At 48.2% G+C, this 20750-nt stretch overlaps 1 protein-coding gene across 1 annotated transcript; it reads right to left on the bottom strand.

The window, feature by feature from the left end:
* Positions 1–227: 227 nt before the first annotated feature.
* LOC130266032 (TOG array regulator of axonemal microtubules protein 2-like) lies at positions 228–20706 on the bottom strand. Its single transcript, XM_056515360.1, is given in 16 exon segments — positions 228–689; positions 3419–3505; positions 4587–4803; positions 5379–5583; positions 7660–7739; positions 8723–8840; positions 10147–10299; positions 11828–12018; positions 12020–12064; positions 12810–12915; positions 14391–14585; positions 14723–14807; positions 16657–16818; positions 17923–18073; positions 19024–19118; positions 20493–20706. Coding segments are annotated over 16 exon segments (2163 nt in total). The 3' UTR covers positions 228–630.
* Between the last annotated feature and the right edge of the window lie 44 nt (positions 20707–20750).

The raw sequence follows: 20750 nt of genomic DNA, 5'->3' as shown, positions 1-20750 counted from the left end.
TGAAGACACCTCTGAGCCAGATCTGGGTGAGACTGCAAAGGAGCAAAGCTTTGGGATTTGGGCACACTTCTCTTTGTTTCTCTGCTCAGGCCTTTTGTGAGCACAGGATAGATCTAACTAGAAAACTTTAGACTGTACAGGATCTCTTGGGTCCATTGTCCCCCAAACACGTCAATGGGTGGCCCCGTTACAATTCCAAGTTATAAACAGTAGCAAAATGACACAAAGATAACAAGGCAAAAGAGGAAGAGGAGAGGCCAAGTGAAGAAAGAATATGGTGAGACACTGGTACATGGAGTGAGCTGCACTCTGATAACCTCCAAATTATTAGATCCTGGACTCACATGCCCTGCTTAGTTTTTAAAAAAATTATTATATTTAAAATATAAAAATCAAAACATGTGATCAGAATAAAATATATACAATTCAAAATATATCATCAGAATTTTAAAGATGCAGTCAAGATACATTTATTCAAACCTACAGCTAACTATCAGAATATCTGTACATTTGTAGCTATAAAGGCTAACGTATAAATCCTTTTCTCAAACACTCTTTGGATAGGCAGCAGCTTCTTCCTGAGCTCAGAGGAAAGAGAACTCTTCTGGATGGGAGGCAAGGACTTTGTGGCTAAGAGAACATGGAAAACATCCGGAAAAACTTCTTGGCAAGAGTGGAGCCAGTCAGGTCTGCAAAGTGAACACACAAAATGTAAGTGAGGCAGCAGTGCAAACCTAAAACATCTAAAGCTCCCCATTCCGTGGGACACATTTCCTGGAAACTTCTAAATAGCTGCACAGGGAAACATGCTCCTGCCAGCAGCCCCTTCAGGCAGGCCAGGGCCACACCCTGACCCACTTGCACAGAGCTCCCAGGGGAGCAGCCTGGCCTCTGGGCTGCCCTGGGACAGCAGGAGCCCAGAGCCCTGTGCTTTCCAGCAATGGCTCAGCTGCACATGCAGCCTCCTGCTCCTCTCCCTGCCCCACAGCTGAGCAGCCCTACAGCTCCACAGGGCACTGGGAACAGCACAGCTCATGGCAGGGGACACCTGCAGGGCAGAACTGTTCCCTGGCAATGGGCACAGGCTCTCCAGGCTGGCACAAGACCCTTCCTCCTGCCAGAGAGCAGCCCAGCTCCCACCTTACCTCTGTGTGAGACTGAGCCCTGCTGGCCCTTCCCCTTGTCCTCAGTCTGGAGTTGCTTCAGGCCCCCTGAGCATGCCGTGACTAGGAAGGGCAGTGGAGAGAGCAGGGGCAGATGCACACCCTTCCTCAGTATTTTGTCATTTTTGGCACAGCTAAAATGTCACATCCGGTGGTTTCCATCGGAGCCCTTGGTCAGCTTGCTGGAGAACACCAAGCCTTCACCAGCCCAAAATGCTGGAGAGTTTTTCCCGCACATGTGGGGGCTGGCTGGCAGCACACTTTTTCAGCTTGGTGCCCATCACCTCGTAGAGGGCAGAGGCGAGCCTGGTGAGCACCGTGCGGACATTGGCGCTACGCACAGGCAGCGCCTTGTTCTCCAGCAAGGACCAGAGCACGGGCAGGGCGCAGCGTTGGACAACTTCAGGGCTCCTGGCATGAACCTCTTCCACCAGCTCTGCCGGGACAGAGACACAGGCTTCTTAACACCAGCCTCAATGCAAACAAGGATCTACCCCGAGTTTTGCTTCTTGGAAGCCTCTCTGGCTAAGAGCAGCGAAATAGCACATAGAGCCCCACGATCCAGAAATGGCCAAAGCAGCTGATCCTCCCAAAAACAGAACCACCAACCCCTCGGGACTAATTTCTCCAAATGGAGCCTGGTAACTGTGGCAGAATTTGTACCTTTACTAGATCATTTCACAATCTGTTTCTGCATCAACAAAGACTTTTGCAGTGAACAGATTAATGACTGAAATGTCAACTTGCCTTTTATTTCCATTTAGGAGTTTTCTAAACCCACACTGAAGATTTGGAAATGCATTTGGAATGCACTGGAAATAATTGAGAGATTGCTATAAAAAGGATGATTCCATTTTGGTGACCCTTGATGTCAAGTGCCAAAACTCTAATTTGGCTCTTCCCTTTGCTCAGAGGCACACAACAAAGAGCAGTATTAGACCACACTTCCAAACTCTAGCCTACAAGAGATGGGTCCTGCTTGACAGCTGGATTAAAAACATCAGTGACTAGCTGGTGTCTTTGGCAGAATGCTTTTGTGCCTTCCAACAAACAGTAGTTTCAAACCTCATCGTGTCTTAGATAATTACCCAGACCCCATTACTGCGGCATTTGAGCATCTCCACATTTTAATGCCATTTCCCCTCCCAATGTTAATGGCGTTATTCTTAGAATGTGCACTGAAATAGCAGAATAGAGAGAGAAAAATGCTACACAGGGGACTGAAATTTAATCAAAACACAAGTGTTTTCTCACATTCTCTCTGGAGACTGCTCCCTGCTAATTTCCTGAACTGCAGCCACGAAATACAGCCAAAACTTTACTACCAACAAGCTCCTGGCATGTAAAATAACTCCAAAACTAAATTCCCTCTTCCTAGAGATCTACTTTATTCAAATGTTCTTTAAACAGCCTGTGACATTCCCAATCACTCAACATTGCCCTTTCAAGATTTCTATTGAAGACACAAAGTGTATGAAACCTTACATTTAGAGATGATGGCACACTTAGAAGTGGATTTAGCCCCAGTTAAAGCAAGGCTATAAAGCATCTTGTCTACTGCATATTAAGTTTATAATTTTTCCATTCTTTGGCTGGGGCTGATATAGCCAGCTCCTCTGAGGAATCAATTATCAGCTGCATTTGCAGCATTTTGCACAGCGCTGACACAGGAAGACACTGTTTGCACACCCTGAAATGCTCAGTCCAATGCCACTTTGACAGAACAGGCAGGGAGCCTCAGCACTCTGCTTCTGCCCCTCTGACTCCAAAGGCTGCCTTGCACCAAATCCGTGCCTCTAATCTGTGTGTTGAGTTTTAATTTAAGCTGTGACCCCCAGGCAATGCAGGGTTCAGCCTCAAACCTTTCCAAGGGCAAAACAAGAATTCTGGGAGGACAAAACAAAAGGATTCCAGCAACAGCACTTGCCACCATTTTCCCTAAAGGATCACAAATGTCCCGGAGCTTCCAAGAGAGGAGCCAGCAGGGTATTTTTAGCCTCTCCCTTTCCTGCAGGTGGCTTCTGAGATGCCCCAGTGAGAGCTCAGCCCCCAGGCCGAGCGCCGCCCCCATCTCAGGTGCTGCACAGCTCTGCAGCAGCCAGGGAAAACCTGCCAAACACACCTGCCATGGGGATGGGGCAGGAGGGACAAGCTCAGCACCCCCGATTTGGAGCAGCTGCTCTACTGTCCATTCACATGCACTCCCTGTAAATACTCCCTGGGAAGAGCTCTTGGCTCAGAAGAGGAGCCCATACCTGTGATACGCTCTGTGACATCCAGCAGAGCTTGCCCACTCAGTTGACTCCATTGGTGGCTGAACTCTTTCATCAGTGATACTTTATCTACAGGAGAAACACACGTTTCTGCTCACTCTTCTGAGGTCATAGGAGAAAGGACAGTGGGGAGGGAAAGGGCAGGGGCAGCCCCAGTTTATAAATTCAAGTAAATTTCTGCTGAATTTTGAATCTTTTCTACTTTCCTTCCAGCCTACTTGGCAGGGGTTTAAACTCCAAGAAAAAAGCTCTCCTTTCACATTTGTAAATGCAAAGTTGCCTGCTCTACCCGCAGCTATGTTAAACATTTCACATCAGGGACCTCAAGAGTTCAACCACGCGTAAGCAGTGAAAGGGTTTTGCAATCCAGAGCACACAGGAAGAAGCCCAGACTTGGGATACAGAAAGGCACTGAGTCAGGCAGTTCATGAGTTCACAGAGCAGCTGAACTGGAGAAAGTCGAAATTCCCCTTGAAGATCTGCCTCTTCAACACTCCATTTTTCAGACATATTTCCCCAGTGCAGCATCTTCAGAGCTGACATAAATCTCTGCAGCAAAGGAATTTAGAGCAGCCCTTGCCTGTGTAGGTATTTGCTACAGCCATCCTGCCCCATGCAACACAGCATGTGGTACAAGGCATCAGTGACAGCTGGATTTCTATCTCTTTGTTTTGAGGAAATTAACTTGGAGAATCATAACTTTTCCTTTGAAAAAAAGACAAAGAAGGAAGGTGGAAAATTGGCAGCTAATTCCTATAATGTGGAGCCTGCCAGGAGGCTGCTCTGCAGAACCTCTGCTGGGCCAGTGTTCCTTCATGGCAACAGCAAAGCTATTAATTTGGGAAGTCAAATGGGGTCCAAGCAAACTCTAAAACCCCTTTGCCTCTGAATTGTAGCAAAGCTCTAGTCCAGGACTTCTTCTCCAGACAAGCAGCACAGAGCCAAGGGCTCCTGGCACTTTTGGGAAATGCTGATGCACATTCAAGCCTGTTGGGAGACTGGTGTGTAAGGACTGCACCTCCACAGCTTCTGGTGGATGTCAGCTGGAGCATTCCACAGGCAATAAGAGCTCTCCAGGCACTCAGTGTTCTCTTGTGTCAGAGAGGCAGAGACACGGCTGAGGGGAGTCCATGTCAGGGGCCAGCCTTACCTAAATGAGCAATGGATTCTTCCAGGGCGTTCACAGCTGCAGCATGAACCCCAGGGTCCTTTGAGTTCAGGTTCTTTAGTATTCCTTCCACCAAAAGGACCATCACTGGGTACAAGGCATCTTCCAGGATGGCTATGATTTCTGCCAGCATGTCCAGCGCCATCTGCTTCACTCTCTTGTGAGTGTCAAATATTCTCAGGTCAAAATGATGAAAAATCTGTGGAGAGAAGAAGCAGCATGAAAGCTGGATTAAAATGCCCTTGTTAGAGAGGGGATGTAGAAATGAGCATTCAGTACCCAAGATGGGTAAACACCATCTTTACCAAGTGGAATAGAGACAAGGATGGAAATGAGAAGCTGAGTTGTGCCTGTGCAAGACAGGCTGGAGTTTACAGAAGTATCCTTTTAAAAATATTTGGTTTAAACCAACCCAGGCTGATCCTTCTCTCACCCATCCAAACCCATTTTGTGTCTAGAGAATAATTGCCATGCTTTCAGTGGCTGGATTCCCTTCACTTCACCCAACTGGGGGTAGGAGACAGCAGAAGTTACACCAGTGAAAAATTCTGTCATCATCTGATGAACAGCACCAATAGGCACCTGCCAGACAAATACAGCTGGACTGAAAGAGCTTGTCCTGAAGCCTGAACCTGAATTAAATTGGTGTGGGTAAGAGGGACCAGCCTGTCCCAAAGAGCCACGATGTAGTGCCAAGACACACTGAATTAACTTTACTGCTACAGGCTTGGGAGAGGAGCTAAAGGGAAGGAAGAGTGAAGATACCCTACATACTTGGACAATGTTAGTGGCGATGAGCTTGGGGCTGGTTTTGCACACATCTAGGAGAAGTACCACTCCTTCCATCCGTGTCTCAAACCCCTTGGCTTCCAGGAGATCGTAAAGCTTCTGGAGCGTCTCCGTTTCATCCCTGGCTGGAGGTAACGTCACCTGGGCTTTTGGACGCTGTAGGAGGCGTCCAGCAGAGGTCGACTTCACCCTGGAAAATAAAACCAAATTCCGACTTCTTGGTGATAATACCTGCAGATAATTGTGAGCAAAACATCTAGAGGAGCTTTCCTAAGGATGTGATCTCAAGCTAGAAAATCACAAGACTCTGAAAAACCCCGTGGACCTCATGACAATCATTATGGGAGACAATCTGCAAGTAACATTCTAGCCAGTGCTCACTCAGGAAAACCAAGGATGAGATGCATCTGATCTATCTTCAGATAGCTTCCCTGGCACACAGGTCACATTGTAGTGTGGGGAAAGAGAGACACTACTGCCAAGTTTAAATGCCTCCTTATATGGGAGGTGTGTGTCTTCAAATAAGGAAACTCATCACTCCGGAGAAGTGTCTCTACACCAGGCATGACAATCTGGAACAGGAGCTCAGATGCATCTGAGCAGATGAACAGGGGCATATCTGAAGGATCCAGAAAATCAGAGAGAAAAACAGAAGCCAGACATCCCAGCACTACACTCACATTAAGTTTGCTTTCCTAGAGACTAGATGCACAGCTAAACATACCCACTGGGAACAATTCTCCTGGATCAATCTGTCTCTTCCATGAGCATGGGAAGATCCTAGCTATGCTACTGAGGCATGTGGTCACTTTCCTGCCACCGCTGAGCATGACAGAGCTAAATAAATCCTCTCTGTTATCAGAGGAGAACAAGTACAAGTAACTCTGCCACTGGCATGAAGAGACAGCAAGGACCAAATCTCTGTCTGAAATGCAGATTGCAGCATAGGGGGAAATCAAGCAAACATGCTGTCCATCAAGCAAACTATATGAAGGACAGGAATATCAAGACAGAATGTCCCCATTGAGACACCTGTTGAGCAAAGCTGCTCAGGAATTGCCTTGCTACTTACAACTCAAACTTGGTACTGTTTGAGGCTAAGAAAACCATGATTCAGCCAGGCCAGACTACTTACATGGGAGCAGCTTGTTTGGGGAATGGCATCTTGCTTCTAGACTGGGACTTCTCATCAAAACACCCATCTGAAAAACACTCCACTCAGATGCAATAAAACCCTGGTTGAATTTACTTGTCTCAAGTCACGCAGCAGAGGTATGGTCCTCTCCTAACCTGCACAACACTGCCCTTGCCACTGCAATGAATTTTCTGAGCTGCAACCAGTGGGTTACTTTTTGTTGCCTAATTTTTGTGGAAAGCCCTCCAGAGAAGTTCATGCAGTGTAATGCAGAAGAAGACATTTTATATCATAGGGCATGTGTAGGAAAAAGGAAACAATCTCTGGCCATCTGTCCTGGGTTGATGTTTTGACTGAATCCTCACCCTGCCCCCCCCTTGGCCATGAAGCTGTCTGCTCCCGGGGGAGGGACCGCCTGGGCTCTGCTCTGCGGACTGGCATTGGTTTGCCACGGGCTTGGCTTAAGGGCTTGGGTGGGGGGGGGGCTCGGGCGGGGCGCAGCTGCTCGCTGGGCTCTGGCTGCTGCTGCTTGTGGCTATCGCTGCTGTGGTGGTGGCTCGTAGCCTGGTTTGTTAGTTTATTTTTTTTTTTCTTGATTTTTTGGCTTTATATTGCTTGAATTATTTGGTTTAGCTCGCTGCTGTTTAAGGCTTGCTGGCTATTCCGGCTGTTTTTTTCTTTCTCTCTCTCTCCCTCTCTCTCTTCTTCCCCCCGCCCCCCCCCCCCCCACCTCCCGAGGATCAGCACCAGCTCGCTCCGGAGGGACCCTGCGGCCTGCCTCTGGACACCGGCCGGAGAGGAGTTTCACCCTTCTAGTGAAGATCGAAGCGTCCAAGTTTCTCTCTCTCTCGGTGAAAATTTTTTTGTCATCTGGATCTGTGCTGGGAAGTGTTTCTCTTGTATGTGTTAATAAATAGGTTTTTTCCACTTTTCCCCCTGAGTGAGGTATTTTTTTCTTAGGTCCGGTGGGATAGAGAATTGGGGGTTTGTTTCCTGGGGAGCTCTTCTGGGGGTTTTTTCCCCTAAGTTTGTCCAAACTTGGACACCATCTCTGCCAGAAAGATTTTCCTGAGGAAGAGACACGTGTAGCCTGTCATGTGCTTTGTTACATCTAACAGAATTGCTCAGTACCTTTGACTAGAAGGCAATGTGGCCTGGGGCTGCTTCGAGCCATCGCTCCTCTTCTTCACAGGCTCTTGACAGATGGGCGTTCACCCTTCTGCTCTTCCACCCCCTACAAAGACAGAGAGAAACCCCACAGATCTTTAGAATATAAAACAGGAAATTCCCTGTTGAAAACACAAGTTAGAACCAGGATCACTGCTACCAAGGCTTAGGGAAACATTTCCTAACTTACAGAAGGAAACAGGCAGAGATTCAGTGATGCCAACTCTTTGTTTGCAATAGCCCAAGGCAGGGTATGGGTGGTGCCATACTGAGCAGCAGTTTAAAATCCCAAACTCATGAGTCTTGAGCATAAATGGGAATAATGCAAACTGGTAGGCAATGAGTGTTCTTACAGGAAGCAGCAGAAAAATTTGAACTCTTTGGGTTGAGAGGTGTTCCATTGTGTTGGAAGGTGATTCAGTAAAACCTGGCTCTCCCTGTTCCTGCACAAAGGCACACTCCCTTTTATTATGTAGATAAAAAAGAATAAAAAATTCCTCCCAAACAAACAAATCATTTTGCACCGGATGGTGCTGAATTCACCAAGCTTCTTTCAGCTCCACAGATTTTGACAGGAGGGCAATATTCCCAGAAGACAGACAGTAATTGTAGTAATAGGACTGACTTGGCCATCTTTTGCTTTTTTGGAAATGTTCTTGGTACTACTGCTTCCAGTGTCTTTTGCACAGACTCTATTATCTTCAGAAGCACCATTCTCACTTAATTGCTTTACTGGGGCCAGAGTAGGGAGAGCGCAGAGGGGGGTTACCCTTAAATGTCAACCCATTTTCTGCTCTTCCCCTTTCCTGTTAGTGAGCAATATTCAAAATATTGAAAACCCCACTTTTTCCCAAATAATATCAGTTCCTCTGTGGTCTGCAGATGAACAGGAATGAACATCTCATTCCCAGGAGTAAAATGATTCAGCAGAAGAGGAATGAGATAAAGACATATTAGGTATGTTTGATCTCCTATTAGCAATGGCAATAGTTGCACAAAGGAGCCATTTCTCCTGGCAAGCACTTACTCTCTTCTTCATTCTTTTCAGAATATCTTCCAGGTGACGGGTGGGAACGGATCGCTCCAAAAGCATTTTGCCTTCTGGGTGATTGAGCAACATCTTCACCATGTCCTGCCCATAATGCCTATGGAAAGATGGAGGGAGGGAGGGAGGGAGGGAGGAAGAAAGAAAGAAAAGAAAGAAAATAACGAAAAGAAAATAACAAAAATAACGAGAATAACAGGAAAGGGAAAGGGAAAGGGAAAGGGAAAGGGAAAGGGAAAGGGAAAGGGAAAGGGAAAGGGAAAGGGAAAGGGAAAGGGAAAGGGAAAGGGAAAGGGAAAGGAAGGAGAAAGAAATGAATGAATGAAAGAAAGAAAGAAAGAAAGAAAGAAAGAAAGAAAAGTGAACAAACAAATGAAGACTGTTAAGAGAAGAGGCTGATACCTTAAACTCATCAGGTGCAATCCTTGCATGAGAAGGCATTGCTTACTCAGCAAAGAGAGAGAAAAACACCATTTCACTCTGAAACTGTGGGTGTGCTTCTGTGGAATCAAAGGATCCCAGGGAGACGGAAACCCATCTGCTTTGTTATAAGATCCTATTAGCAGTGCCTTGCTGCCATTGCACAATAATTTGCCTTTCTTTAACTGGCAGGGAAGCCAAGACAAAATATCTCGTGCTTCCTATTGATAATTCTATACTATATGTATGCACAGGGGCACTAGTTTCTCTTGTCTTCCTGGCAGCTATTAATGGGAATTTAATCATCCAAGTAAGGGAATTTGGTGGTTTGGGTTGATTTTGCCACTAGGAAACCACAGTTTTCTTCAAGAAATTTGGAGGTCATTAAGCCACAGATAACAGCATTCTGGAAATCTGCAGAAGAGGTTTAGAAAGACTGAATACATTGGCTAAAGAGCCCTGAAATATTTCTAGGAAAGCCTTAAGCTAATGAGAAATAGATGTTTGGATCCTTCAGTGATGAACATTATACAACACTTTGCCTTTGTATTGTGCACCTAAGACCAAAGAAAACTGTTGGACTGGCTAATCAGAGCTCTTTTGATCTCAGGAAAGAATCCGTCAAGTCACAGGAAGTTGGCAATGCTCCTTCTTGCTGGACAATCTCAGGTTACCCAGTACAGTCATTTCCACAGTCAACCCAGAGCAGTGGTCACAGCACCAAGCCTGACAGAGCAGGAGAAGCGTTTGGACAATGCTCTGGGGCACATGGAGTGACTCTTGGTGTATCCTGCCCATGGCCAGGAGCTGGACTCGATGACCCTGATGGGTCTCATACAACCCAGGGTACTCCATGATTCTATGGCCCTTACCCACACGTGACATAACTTAGTATTTCCTGTAGTTGCCACTCTTCTGTGGGTTTACCTTTACAGACAGAGCCCAGACAGTTTTCCTGTCTCAGGAGGTGAACTGAAGATCATTACCTTGTGTCCTGGTGACGGTCCTGAGCCAGCGTCCCTGCCGCGTGCACCAGGCTCCCAGCCCCGGCTGTGCCTGCGAGCTCCGTGACTCCAATTCTCTCCAGCAAGGACAGCAGCAGCTCGGCCGCACACTTCCGCACCTGGACGTGGCGGGCCCTGGCAAGGGCAGAGCAAACACTGGGGCACAGGGAGAAGGAGGAGCAACAGCAGCACCGGCCTTGCCAGAGCCAGCTCCCTGCCGTTGCTGGGGGAAGGAGGCCTGGGCTCTCCCTGATACTTTAGACACCTCTAGAAGCTTCTGTCCTCAGATAAACCCAAAGTTAGCATTGCACAGAAGGACTGGCTGCAAGGGAGAGGGAGGAATTCTGTCTCTCTGCACTATCTGATACTCAATTTCTGTCCCACAATTTACTCTGAGAAAAATTAAAGACAGAGATCATATATGACTTCTTTAGAAATGAAAGACAATTCATGCTGACCCATCAGAGGGCACCAACTACACAGAGCTTCAGCAGGACTGGGGCTCTTTCCAGCCATTTATCCCCAAATCTGCAGACCTTTGGAAAAAAAAAAAAATTGCAGGGAAAACACGCTGTGGGCTGTGAAGTTGCAGAATATAAAGCAGTGCAGCCTGTTTCTTCCATGAGGCTTGGCAAGGGATACATCTGAATGTTTTACCCTATTCCAAAGTTGAGGAAAGAGTGGCAGTCATTTTAGCCAGACTGTCCTGTTCTAGAGAGTGTCTTTTGGCAATTATCAGGCCCAACACCGACACTCAAGGCAGCATTTGCATCAGCTATTGCATAGCATTTGGCTTGTGAAGCTGTCTGTAAAGTGATTCATCATCTCAGGGCTAACATGAAATATCAGTTTGAATTGAAAGTAGAGCTCAAAGGCCAGAACAGTCATACAAGACTCCTTTTGGCAGGAGCTGCACTTGCTGTGCAGGCTGTGCCACACCCAGCACATTCTCCCCCACTTGCTCCATGCCCCAGCAAGTACCCTCCTTATTTCTCACATTAATGGCATCATGAGGATCCATGGTTTTTCCCAGGGCCTCTGTGGTTAGAGCTGTGATGTATCAGAGAACGCTCACAGCTGCAATTGCAATTGTCCCTCTTCCCATAAAAGCATAAGGCTCTATCCTTAGCCTTTGCAAGCACTTTCACTTCCTCACCATTCACCACATTTAGGCAACTCTGACAGACTGGGAGAACTCCAGGAAGCAGCAGGAAGCTGAGTCACAGGAGGTTTAGGTTGGATATCAGGAAAAGGTTTTTCACCCAGAGGGTGGTTGGGCACTGCAACCGGCTCCCCAGGGCAGCGGTCACAGCACCAAGTCTGACAGAGTTCAAGAAGCATTTGGACAACAATCTCAGGCACATGCTGTGACCCTTGGGGTGTTCTGTGCAAGGCCAGGAGCTGGACTCAATGATCCTGATGGGTCCCTTCCAACTCCCCATATTCTACAGTTCTGTGATTCTGAGAATTCATAGGCTGCAGGAGGGCAGAAATAGGGGACAAGAGGAAAGAAACGAGGTGGACTGGAGAATCCAGTCACTGACTTGACAGAAGATGCAGGATACAGGACCCTTCTCTCCCACCATTCCCATTCATTTTCTCATCCCTTGCCCTGCCTGCTTACTAGAAGGTAAAGAATATCACTAGAAGAAGAAGAACCTACTTGACTCCACTGTCCAGGAGAGCAGCTATTGCTCGTGCAGGAGTCACATTCTCCACCATGATGCCCAGGGTGTGACTGGCTGCTTTCTCAACAAACTCTGGGGAATTACGCAGCATGCGGAGAAGGACCCGAACCACCTCATCCACCTCAGAGTCCATGTCCTGCTTCAAGGTGGCAAAAAACTCTCCCAAGAGTGTCAACAGCCGCGCAGGACACCTTTGACCGGAGGTTGGTCACCTGGGGAAGTCATGAGGGGAAACATAAGAATCACTTTGAAAAGAAAACCACTTGCCCTAGACAAAAGTCCCAGGAGATGACTACACGACACACTGAGTCCAGAGGAACATCAAAGCACAATAACAGCAGAAGAGCACAAGCACAGAAAGAAACTGGCACCAGTTTCTGGCCTCAGACCTGCTTACTGCAGGCCGAAAACTAAAAATTTCACTAAAGTGGTCTACTTAACCCTTCTATAATGTCAATTGCTTTGATTTTAGGCCCTTGTACTTGAAAAACAAAGAACCAAATAAAAGCAAGGGCTGCTTTCAAACCATAGAGGCACAAGCCATAAGGATAAAGAGCCATGTGCTCCTGTTCAAAAAAGCAACACCAGCAGTTGAAGCACTCAGCCAGGAAACAGAAAATACAGGCTCAGGTCTACAGACTAATTTGCAGTGTTGAATTACAGCTCAGGCAGAGATTAGGACTCTGGAAAATAACATAATTATTGTATCTGTTTCTGCATTTGCACATTTCATTATAATGGCAGCTCACCCAATGATGAGTGTCAGATACCTGACCTACCAGTCAATACAGCTACATGTACACACAGATCCTATAGATAGCTGACAGACATTAGAAATATAAGGTGTAAAAACAGAAATGAAGGCAGTCCCTGAGCACACATGGAGATGAACAAGCACATATCTACTCTACACACTGTGCATGAAGTACAGGGTACAATCCAGAATAATGTTCTCACCTCACTGGTAACTGCCAAGCAAATGTCACGAAGTCTTGAAAGCAGGACTTCTGAATGGGACCCAGCCAGGTGTTTGAGGCTGACAAGTCCCTTCTCCTTCATCTCCCTGAAAGGCAAGTACCAAAAAGATTGATTTTTTTCTCCACCCAGGAACTCGGCAGCACCCTCTCAAATTACCAGGCTGGCAGAACTGTCCAACAATGGGAGGTGCTTTCCAAGGAGTACTTAATGAAATCGTGGAGCTTCTTGCCACAGGAAGCTGTGGCTATCAAACGCACACAGAAATATATGAGGCAAATAGAGGGGTTTCAGAGTCTTTATTTATGGCTGTTTTAGAAGACAGCCTTTCTAAAATCTCTGGCACTATGTGCAGTCCCTATGTCACTGCTTCCTAGAAGCTGTCAGACTGGCCCATGCTGCTGTTCTTTGTCACCTCCCTGTACCTGTCCCTAAGACACAATCCCATTGGGCTGTTACTGGGGCATTTTCCTTCTTTGCCAGCCCCAGCAGGCAGCTCAGCACTGGCACTCTGGAGCTGAGTTTCCACTCTACAATCTAGGCCTGTCTGCCACCCATTCCATTTCAGATCCATATTCCCCACAAAAGCAGCAGGATGACCCAGAAGATTCTACACCTGAGCAAGAACAGTTGAAACTCTACCTTTTCCCAAAATCCCCTACCTAAATCAATCCCTACAACAGCAACATGTTATTGAAAAGATGCAAATAACTCTGGGTCTCAGCACTTGCTCTCTGCAGGCCCTGAGCTACAGGAAGGTGTGTGAGGCATCGGGGCTGCAACACAGGGCTGGAGACTGATCCCACGGGCACCAAGGAGAGTCATCAAAAAGACAGCCAATATCACCATTTGTAGGCTTATCACCTCTGTGCTTCCTTCTGTCTGTGTTTAATTGTGGAACACATAGTGAGTATTGAGCAAACATCTCAGGCCCATATGAAGCAGTGAGAAGGAAAAAGCTGAATTCCAAAAGTGCAAGATTCCTAGAGGATTTAATTTCTTTTTCCTTCTCTTCAGACATGACCCCTTCAGGAGTAATGACAGGCTGAGGGTCTTGAAAGCACAGCTCAGACCATTTCTCAGAAAGAGGAACTCCCTGGAGCTGCTTCTGGGACTCACGTGCAGGAAGTCACAGGGAGACCCTGTCACCTGCCATCGCTGTCAGCAGTGGGACCCGAGAGAAATCTTACTCAGTCCCACTGGGCCAGTGCCCCAAGGCACCCAAATCTCTACACTCAGATCTGCTACACTCCTGCTTCTGCCTTCAGCCAGCAAATCATCTCATCCCACAGCTTCCTCTCTTCCCTCAAGATTCCCTTTGCAGCTCCATGGAGCAGCAGGCAAAGCAAGGAGACAGCACAGACCTGCTGCAGCTGGAGCACAGCTGCAGACCAAGGCCAAGAAAAGGCTGCTCTCAAATCTTGATCCTCTCAGTGCCTCTGGAGTGGTTTCCCCGGTGCCCTTTGGCCCTCTGGGCTGTCAGGGCTCAGAGGCACCAGCAAGACTCACTTCTAACCTCCCTTAACGCTGAGGGGGAGACAGAGTGGCCGGGGCCTTTCTTACCAGTCATCACTGCGGAGCAGGGAGAGTGCCTGGAGCAAGGACTGCTGTGGGTCAGGAGAGGCTGTGTCCTTGTGCCCGTGCCCACATTGCAGCTCCTCTCGGCGCTGGGCACCAGGGGCCGTCTGCGAGGTCACTGTAAGGAGAGGGTCAGCCCTGAGCGCTGCAGCCCCGGGCAAGGCACCCGCCCTGGAGCGGCTGCAGCCCCAGCTCCAGCCAGGGCTCCATGGGCTGCACATGGCTCTGCCTCAGACACCTCCCTGCTCTCTGGCTGCCTGGGCTCCTTGCTTTCTGCCAGCCTCCCCAGCTGGGCACAGCTCCGGGCTAAACCTGACCATTGCCCACACAGCCATTGCCAGCTCCCAGGTGCCACGGGCAGCACAGCCAGTGGCAGTTCCTGAGCCCGCAGAGCTCCCACTCCTGCCAGACAGGGCCGAGCAGCGGGAATGGCTACCCCAGGAGGGAACCCCAGGGGCTCTCTTGTCCCAGCACCCTGATTTCCCCCAGCCCTGAGGACTGAGGCACTCTACAACTCCCTGAGGAAAGACCTGCAGCTGCCTCGTGACAGCACCAAGCTGAGCCTGAACAAGCCAGCCCTGCTGGGCCCGGCTGAATCCCCATGGAGCAACTCCCAGGGAACAGCCAGACCTGACCCTTCACCCCTGACAGCGCTTCTGCTCCACTGACTTCAAATATTCTGGACAGCAGGCAGCTGAGTGCACACACATTTTAGCCTACTCTTGGGAAAGGAGTTGTATATGGATTTTGTTCTTTCCAAGCATCAGGAATCTTTACTCTTTCCGAGGTACACACTGGCTGTATTTCAACAATGCTGAGGTGAAATTTATTTGCAGTCAAATGGATGTGTTTGAACATTGTGCCATGCCTAAGCTTTCCCTTGTGGAAAAATGCAATTTCTAAGCTAGAGGCTTGATAAGAAAGTCTCCAAATTGTGAACTGAGGATAAAAATATTCAGATACAGATGCAAATTGTTGGCAGACACACTCTCTTGATAATCAGTTGTCCTGGATTTAGCCTAACTGAATTTTTTGGAAAGGTAAAAATTTACAATGTATAAGAAAAATCAGAGGATAAACGCATTTCTTATGAAACCCATTTGTCATCAAAAGCACCCTCCATCAAAAATTTCATGTCCTGCATTCAAAAGCTCATTTTCTAATGTGTAGATGAAAACATCAGCAATATTTAAAATGATGGAGTATAAACATGGCACAGAATCTAGATGAAGTGCTCTAGACTCGGTAGGGTTTTTGTGATACCTTGCATCTTCTCACAAATTATGGGGGAACTGTAGCATCAAAAATATTCAGACAGGAACTAATCTGGATGTCACTGATGTACCCCTGTCACTGACATCAGTGATGTCTCTGCAGGAGTATGTAGACATCCACATCTAGATTCCATATGAATGGAGAGCCACAGTCAGGCTAGTTCTGGTCAATTCTGAACATGGAAGTAGCATCACTAGAAAAGAGCACTCCAAGGATCATTCCTAGCTCCCTTCTTATCTCACGCTACTTGGGATCACAGCACAGGCTGGCTACCCACACAGGAGAGACAAGAGCCACTAGGGACTGTCTGCTGTGCATTTCCTGCAGGCAGCAAACAGCCTGGGAGCACCAGGCAGCCCCTCCTGGCTCTCATCTGCTCCACACGGCCGCTGTATTTGGGTGCACTGACACAGGAGGCACTGCTTGTTCCCTCTTGGCATTGCAGGCCGTGGGATGGCAGCAGCCAGGAGCACTGGGCACTTCTGGGAGCAGCAGCACGATGGCACCAAGCCACTGACTGCCATGCAGAGACAGCCCTTGCTGGGATAGCAGAAAAGCTGGCTGCAGAGCCGGATAGCAGCACAGGCAGAGGGCCCCGATGGTGAGTGGACAACTAATCGTGGTAGTACTCGTAGGTGCACAGTGAGCACAGCCTGGCACATAGCCCCACAGCTCATCCCTGCAGTTACAGCTGCCTCCTGGCACCAGCACTGTACTTTGGACTATCAGGATGGGCAAAAGCCAGAGCTTAGGCCTTTACCACTGCTTTATTCACCTCAACTTTCCAATGGATCTCTAAGAACCAACTGCTGCAGTACTACCAAGCTGGAGGAACTCAAAAGTAGATTTGCTGTTCATTCTCAGGACAGGCTATGGACCAAAGAGCCCAGCTGTGCTGGCTGAGGCAGGAGGCTGTTTGTGCTCCTTGTGATAGCAAAAACCCGTGTGGGCAAAAGCTGCCATGGAGCAGGCTTACCTGAGGAGTTGCATGGGACAGAGCCTTCCTCATGGATCATAAGCACACTGGGCTGTAAGGGCACTTTCTCCTGCTTCCTCAAGACCTTCTTCTTCAAGGCATTACCAGGGTGTTTTCTCTGCACACTGGAAGCTGTGCCATTGACAGGTGGTAGGCTAAAGCCTGCAAGGGTCAAAGAGGAGCTTGTAAGTACAGGGTGCTGAACAGGGTGATGATGCAATGGGCCAGAAAACTTGCTGGAGCTGGGTATAATCTCTTTGTTATCACAAAGAACTTCAAGTAGAACACTGGCACACTAACACGGGACAAGGATGACAGAATCAAAGAATCCGAGAAGAGTTTGGATTGGAAGGCCTCTTTTAACCACCATCTAGTCCAACCCCTGGGAGCAGGGACATTTTCATCTGCATCAAGTTCCTAGAGGCCCATGGAAACTGGTCTTGAATCCCTTCAAGGATGGATCAACAACAGCTTCTCTGGGCATACCCTTCCAGCATTTCATGGCCTTCATAATAAAAAATTCTCCCTAATATCTAATCTAAATCTACCCTCTTCTAGTTTAAAACCAAACTGCAGCGATGCTTCCACTAAGAAACAAGGAAAACTCAGTGCTGCTTTGCTTTTGTTTTCCTGTTTCGGAGGCTGGCTGGGGAAGCTCCCAAAAGAAAGTGCAGATAACCCTGCGTGATGCCCTGGGGCTGAGTGCTGCCCCGAAGGTCCCTGCTGCTGCCCTCGGGGCAGCGCACACAGCGCTGCAGCCAGAGCCCCCAGCCGGGATTCACTCGGGAACGGGAACGCTCCTGGCTCCTGGGGTACAGCAGCAGCACTGCCTCGGGGCTTCAGCACAGCTCTGCAGCGCCAGATCCTCAGCAGGGAGTGGGGACAAGGGTCTCTGGTGCTTTCATTAGGAGGAGTTGAATTTGGTTTCTTCCAGCTTGCACCTTGGTTGAAAAGCATTCTTCTGGACTCACCTTCCCTGGAAGCTGCTCTCCAGGAAAGAGTCTGAAGCTCCAGTTGACTTTGCAAGAGAATTTTCTACTCTGAATGACTTTAGAGGTGAAGGTGGGAAGCTGATATTCTGTTACCGACTCAGTGAGGCCATGGGCAAGACACTTCATGCCTCTGGATTTCTCTTTGGGGAATGGAAATCAATCCTATGCAAGCTTCCACTCGGATGAAAGCAGAACAGTCCCCCAGTCTGATTGCAACACTGTGCAAAGGGCAAGCAAGTGGTCAAAAAGGAACACAAGTGTAGGCAGCACTTACTTGCTTCAGCTGCATCCCCGGGCTCAACTGTCTGTGGAGGCAGCTGCAAGGATGTTTTCTCTTCTCTCCTTTTCTTCATTTCCTTTTCAAAAATTTCCACATCTTTTGGCTCTAAGTTCTTTTCGGCCAACTTGCACAATGCAGCACGGATCTAGGTGCAATGGAAATACATCACAAACTGTAAGCAGAGACACACAAACCAGGCACTACACCTCATCAGGAGCACAGAGTCCATACAGTGCCACAGACTTTAATCTAGCTCCATATACATTCCAATAGTTTCAGGAGAATGTCTCCCATCCTCACCTCGGCAGTTACACACAGTGAAGTGGAACACTTCAGTGCCACAACCTTACACTGCTCCAACTGCAACCTATGACAGGAAGCTCTGCTTGAAGCATGAAAGTCATAGGAATGCTCCCAGACAAATGAAGAGCTCCTGTGACCAGTGAGCAGGCAGTTCAGTTCCTACAGGCCATGGCAGGAGAATAAAAACCATGTGCCATAGGCAGCAAGGAGGGGTAATTAGCTGTTGCTTAACACTCATGGCCAGAATTGCAGCTGTTTCTCACTTCCTGGCTTCTGAAGGACTCAGCTCTGAAGGACTCTGGATGACTTGGTCTCTGAGACCAGGACACCAAAAGGAGTCATGTGAAAACAAGTTGCAGAAACATGGGTATTATTGAGCAGAAAAGTTGAGAATGAGAGATACAGCCAGAAAGGTAACCAGGAAAAATCCAACTCTCCCATTTTATTTTGCAGCCTTGCTTATACTCAACATTAGAATCTTTGCTTCTCTGCTTCTCAGGCTGCCCTTTGCCAGCGTTCACTGGTGTGTAGCTTGCTCTGCCATTCAGAACTTCTCTAAAATGGCCTTTGCACATAAAGAATGTTTCAGGCATGACCTTAGCACCACTTCCAAACCAGTGACTTTGGCACCACTGGAAATAGCCAAGCATTTGCTCTGTAGCTGTCAAATACATTCCCAAGAGAATACCCATCCCCCAAGAGTGGAAGATTAGGATTGTCAGGGACATTTTGGGCCAAGCACTAAAGAGCCACTGGAAAGGAAGTCTGCTCATCCCTGTCCTTATCCCTTACCTTTCCAAAGCCGTCCCTCAGGTCTTTGTCACTCGTAAGACCAGGACTGCTGGGACCATCCGTCTCCTGGGCCTGGCTCAGTGGGAGGCCTGGTACTGGAAGCAAAGGTTCCTGTAAATCTCTGGCAGACTTCATCCCCCAAAAAACCTCATGCTGGACAACAGGCAAGACAGGTTCCAGACTGCAGAGCTCTCGTAAGACACAGAGATGGTGCATGAGAGCAGCAAGGTACGTATGCCTAGACCCTCTCCCAGTGCTTGGGCTACTGGCAGCAGACATGGCATTACTGTGTTGGCCAGCAGACTGAAACCTGCTGCATGATGAAGGCCTCAGCCCCCAATGCTGGAGAGCCTCTGTGTTTGACAGAGAAGAGCAGAGATGGAGTTTGCTCTTGACAGAGATTCTTATCTGCCCTTATCCTGATTTTAGTAAACATCTTCTTTTCAGTTCCTAAAAGAACTCCCGGTTTCTAATACCTGTATGCATTTAGATCAACATTTTATTCTCTTTCTTGGAATATTTTAGAGGACATCAAAAGAAAAGCTTAGGATTTCAGGAGTGTTTCGAAAACATAAATTGTCTTCTTGACACTAGATAATTTGTTTTCCCCAAGATTTTCATTCTAAACTGTAGGAGCTTGGGCCACTTTTGGGCCAGCACAACAAAAGGCTGATTTTTGTTAATGCAAGTAGAACAATGTAACACATTCTGAAATATTCTCCAACATACCTGTTAAAATTCAAACAACTAATCATTCTATAAAACACCTTTTAACCTTCACAGAGGTTAAAAACAAGTGGCAGCAAAGAAAAAAAAACCAATGTTGTAATTCAATAGTTTTTGCCTTTGCAGAATGCTCAGCTTAGTAAAAAAGGGAGTTAGATACAGGCTTTGAGGAAGGAGGGAAATTCTGGATGGAAGGAAAAACCTTGGAAAATAAGTGCATCTGGGAAGTTGGCAGGGAAACTACTGACCCCAGAGTAACCTCCTAGGGAACACTGCAGTCAGTCAGACCTGCTAAATGGACACCCAAAATTTAACAGAGGCTGCAATGCAAACCTAAAGCATCTGAAGCTCCCCATTCCGTGGGACACATTTCCTGGAAACTTCTAAACAGCTGCACAGGGAAACATGCTCCTGCCAGCAGCCCCTTCAGGCAGGCCAGGGTCACACCCTGACCCACTTGCACAGAGCTCCCAGGGGAGCAGCCTGGCCTCTGGGCTGCCCTGGGACAGCAGGAGCCCAGAGCCCTGTGCTTTCCAGCAATGGCTCAGCTGCACATGCAGCCTCCTGCTCCTCTCCCTGCCCCACAGCTGAGCAGCCCTACAGCTCCACGGGGCACTGGGAGCAGCACAGCTCATGGCAGGAGCACCTGTAGGGCAGAACTGTTCCCTGGCAATGGGCACAGGCTCTCCAGGCTGGCACAAGACCCTTCTTCCTGCCAGAGAGTGGCCCATCTCCCACCTTACCTCTGTGTGAGGCTGAGTCCTGCTGGTCCTTCCCCTTGTCCTCCTCCCTGGCAGTGACCCTGGGGGCAGCGCTGCTCAGCTGCCCCTGCCGGGGCTCCCGGGCCGAGGCCCCCTGAGCCAGCCGGGAGCCCAGACCTCCATTCCCAGCGCCGGGGTTCCGCACATAGGTCTCCATGCTGAACAATTCAGCCAGTTTCCGTGGGAACAGAGGCATCCCAGGTCCTATCACACACCAGGGGCTCTTTCCCTTCTTCCTCT

Source organism: Oenanthe melanoleuca, unplaced genomic scaffold (genome assembly GCF_029582105.1).
Source record: "Oenanthe melanoleuca isolate GR-GAL-2019-014 unplaced genomic scaffold, OMel1.0 S001, whole genome shotgun sequence".
NCBI lineage: Eukaryota > Metazoa > Chordata > Aves > Passeriformes > Muscicapidae > Oenanthe > Oenanthe melanoleuca.
Note: the sequence above shows the minus strand (reverse complement) of the source record. Positions and strands in the feature narration are given on the sequence as shown.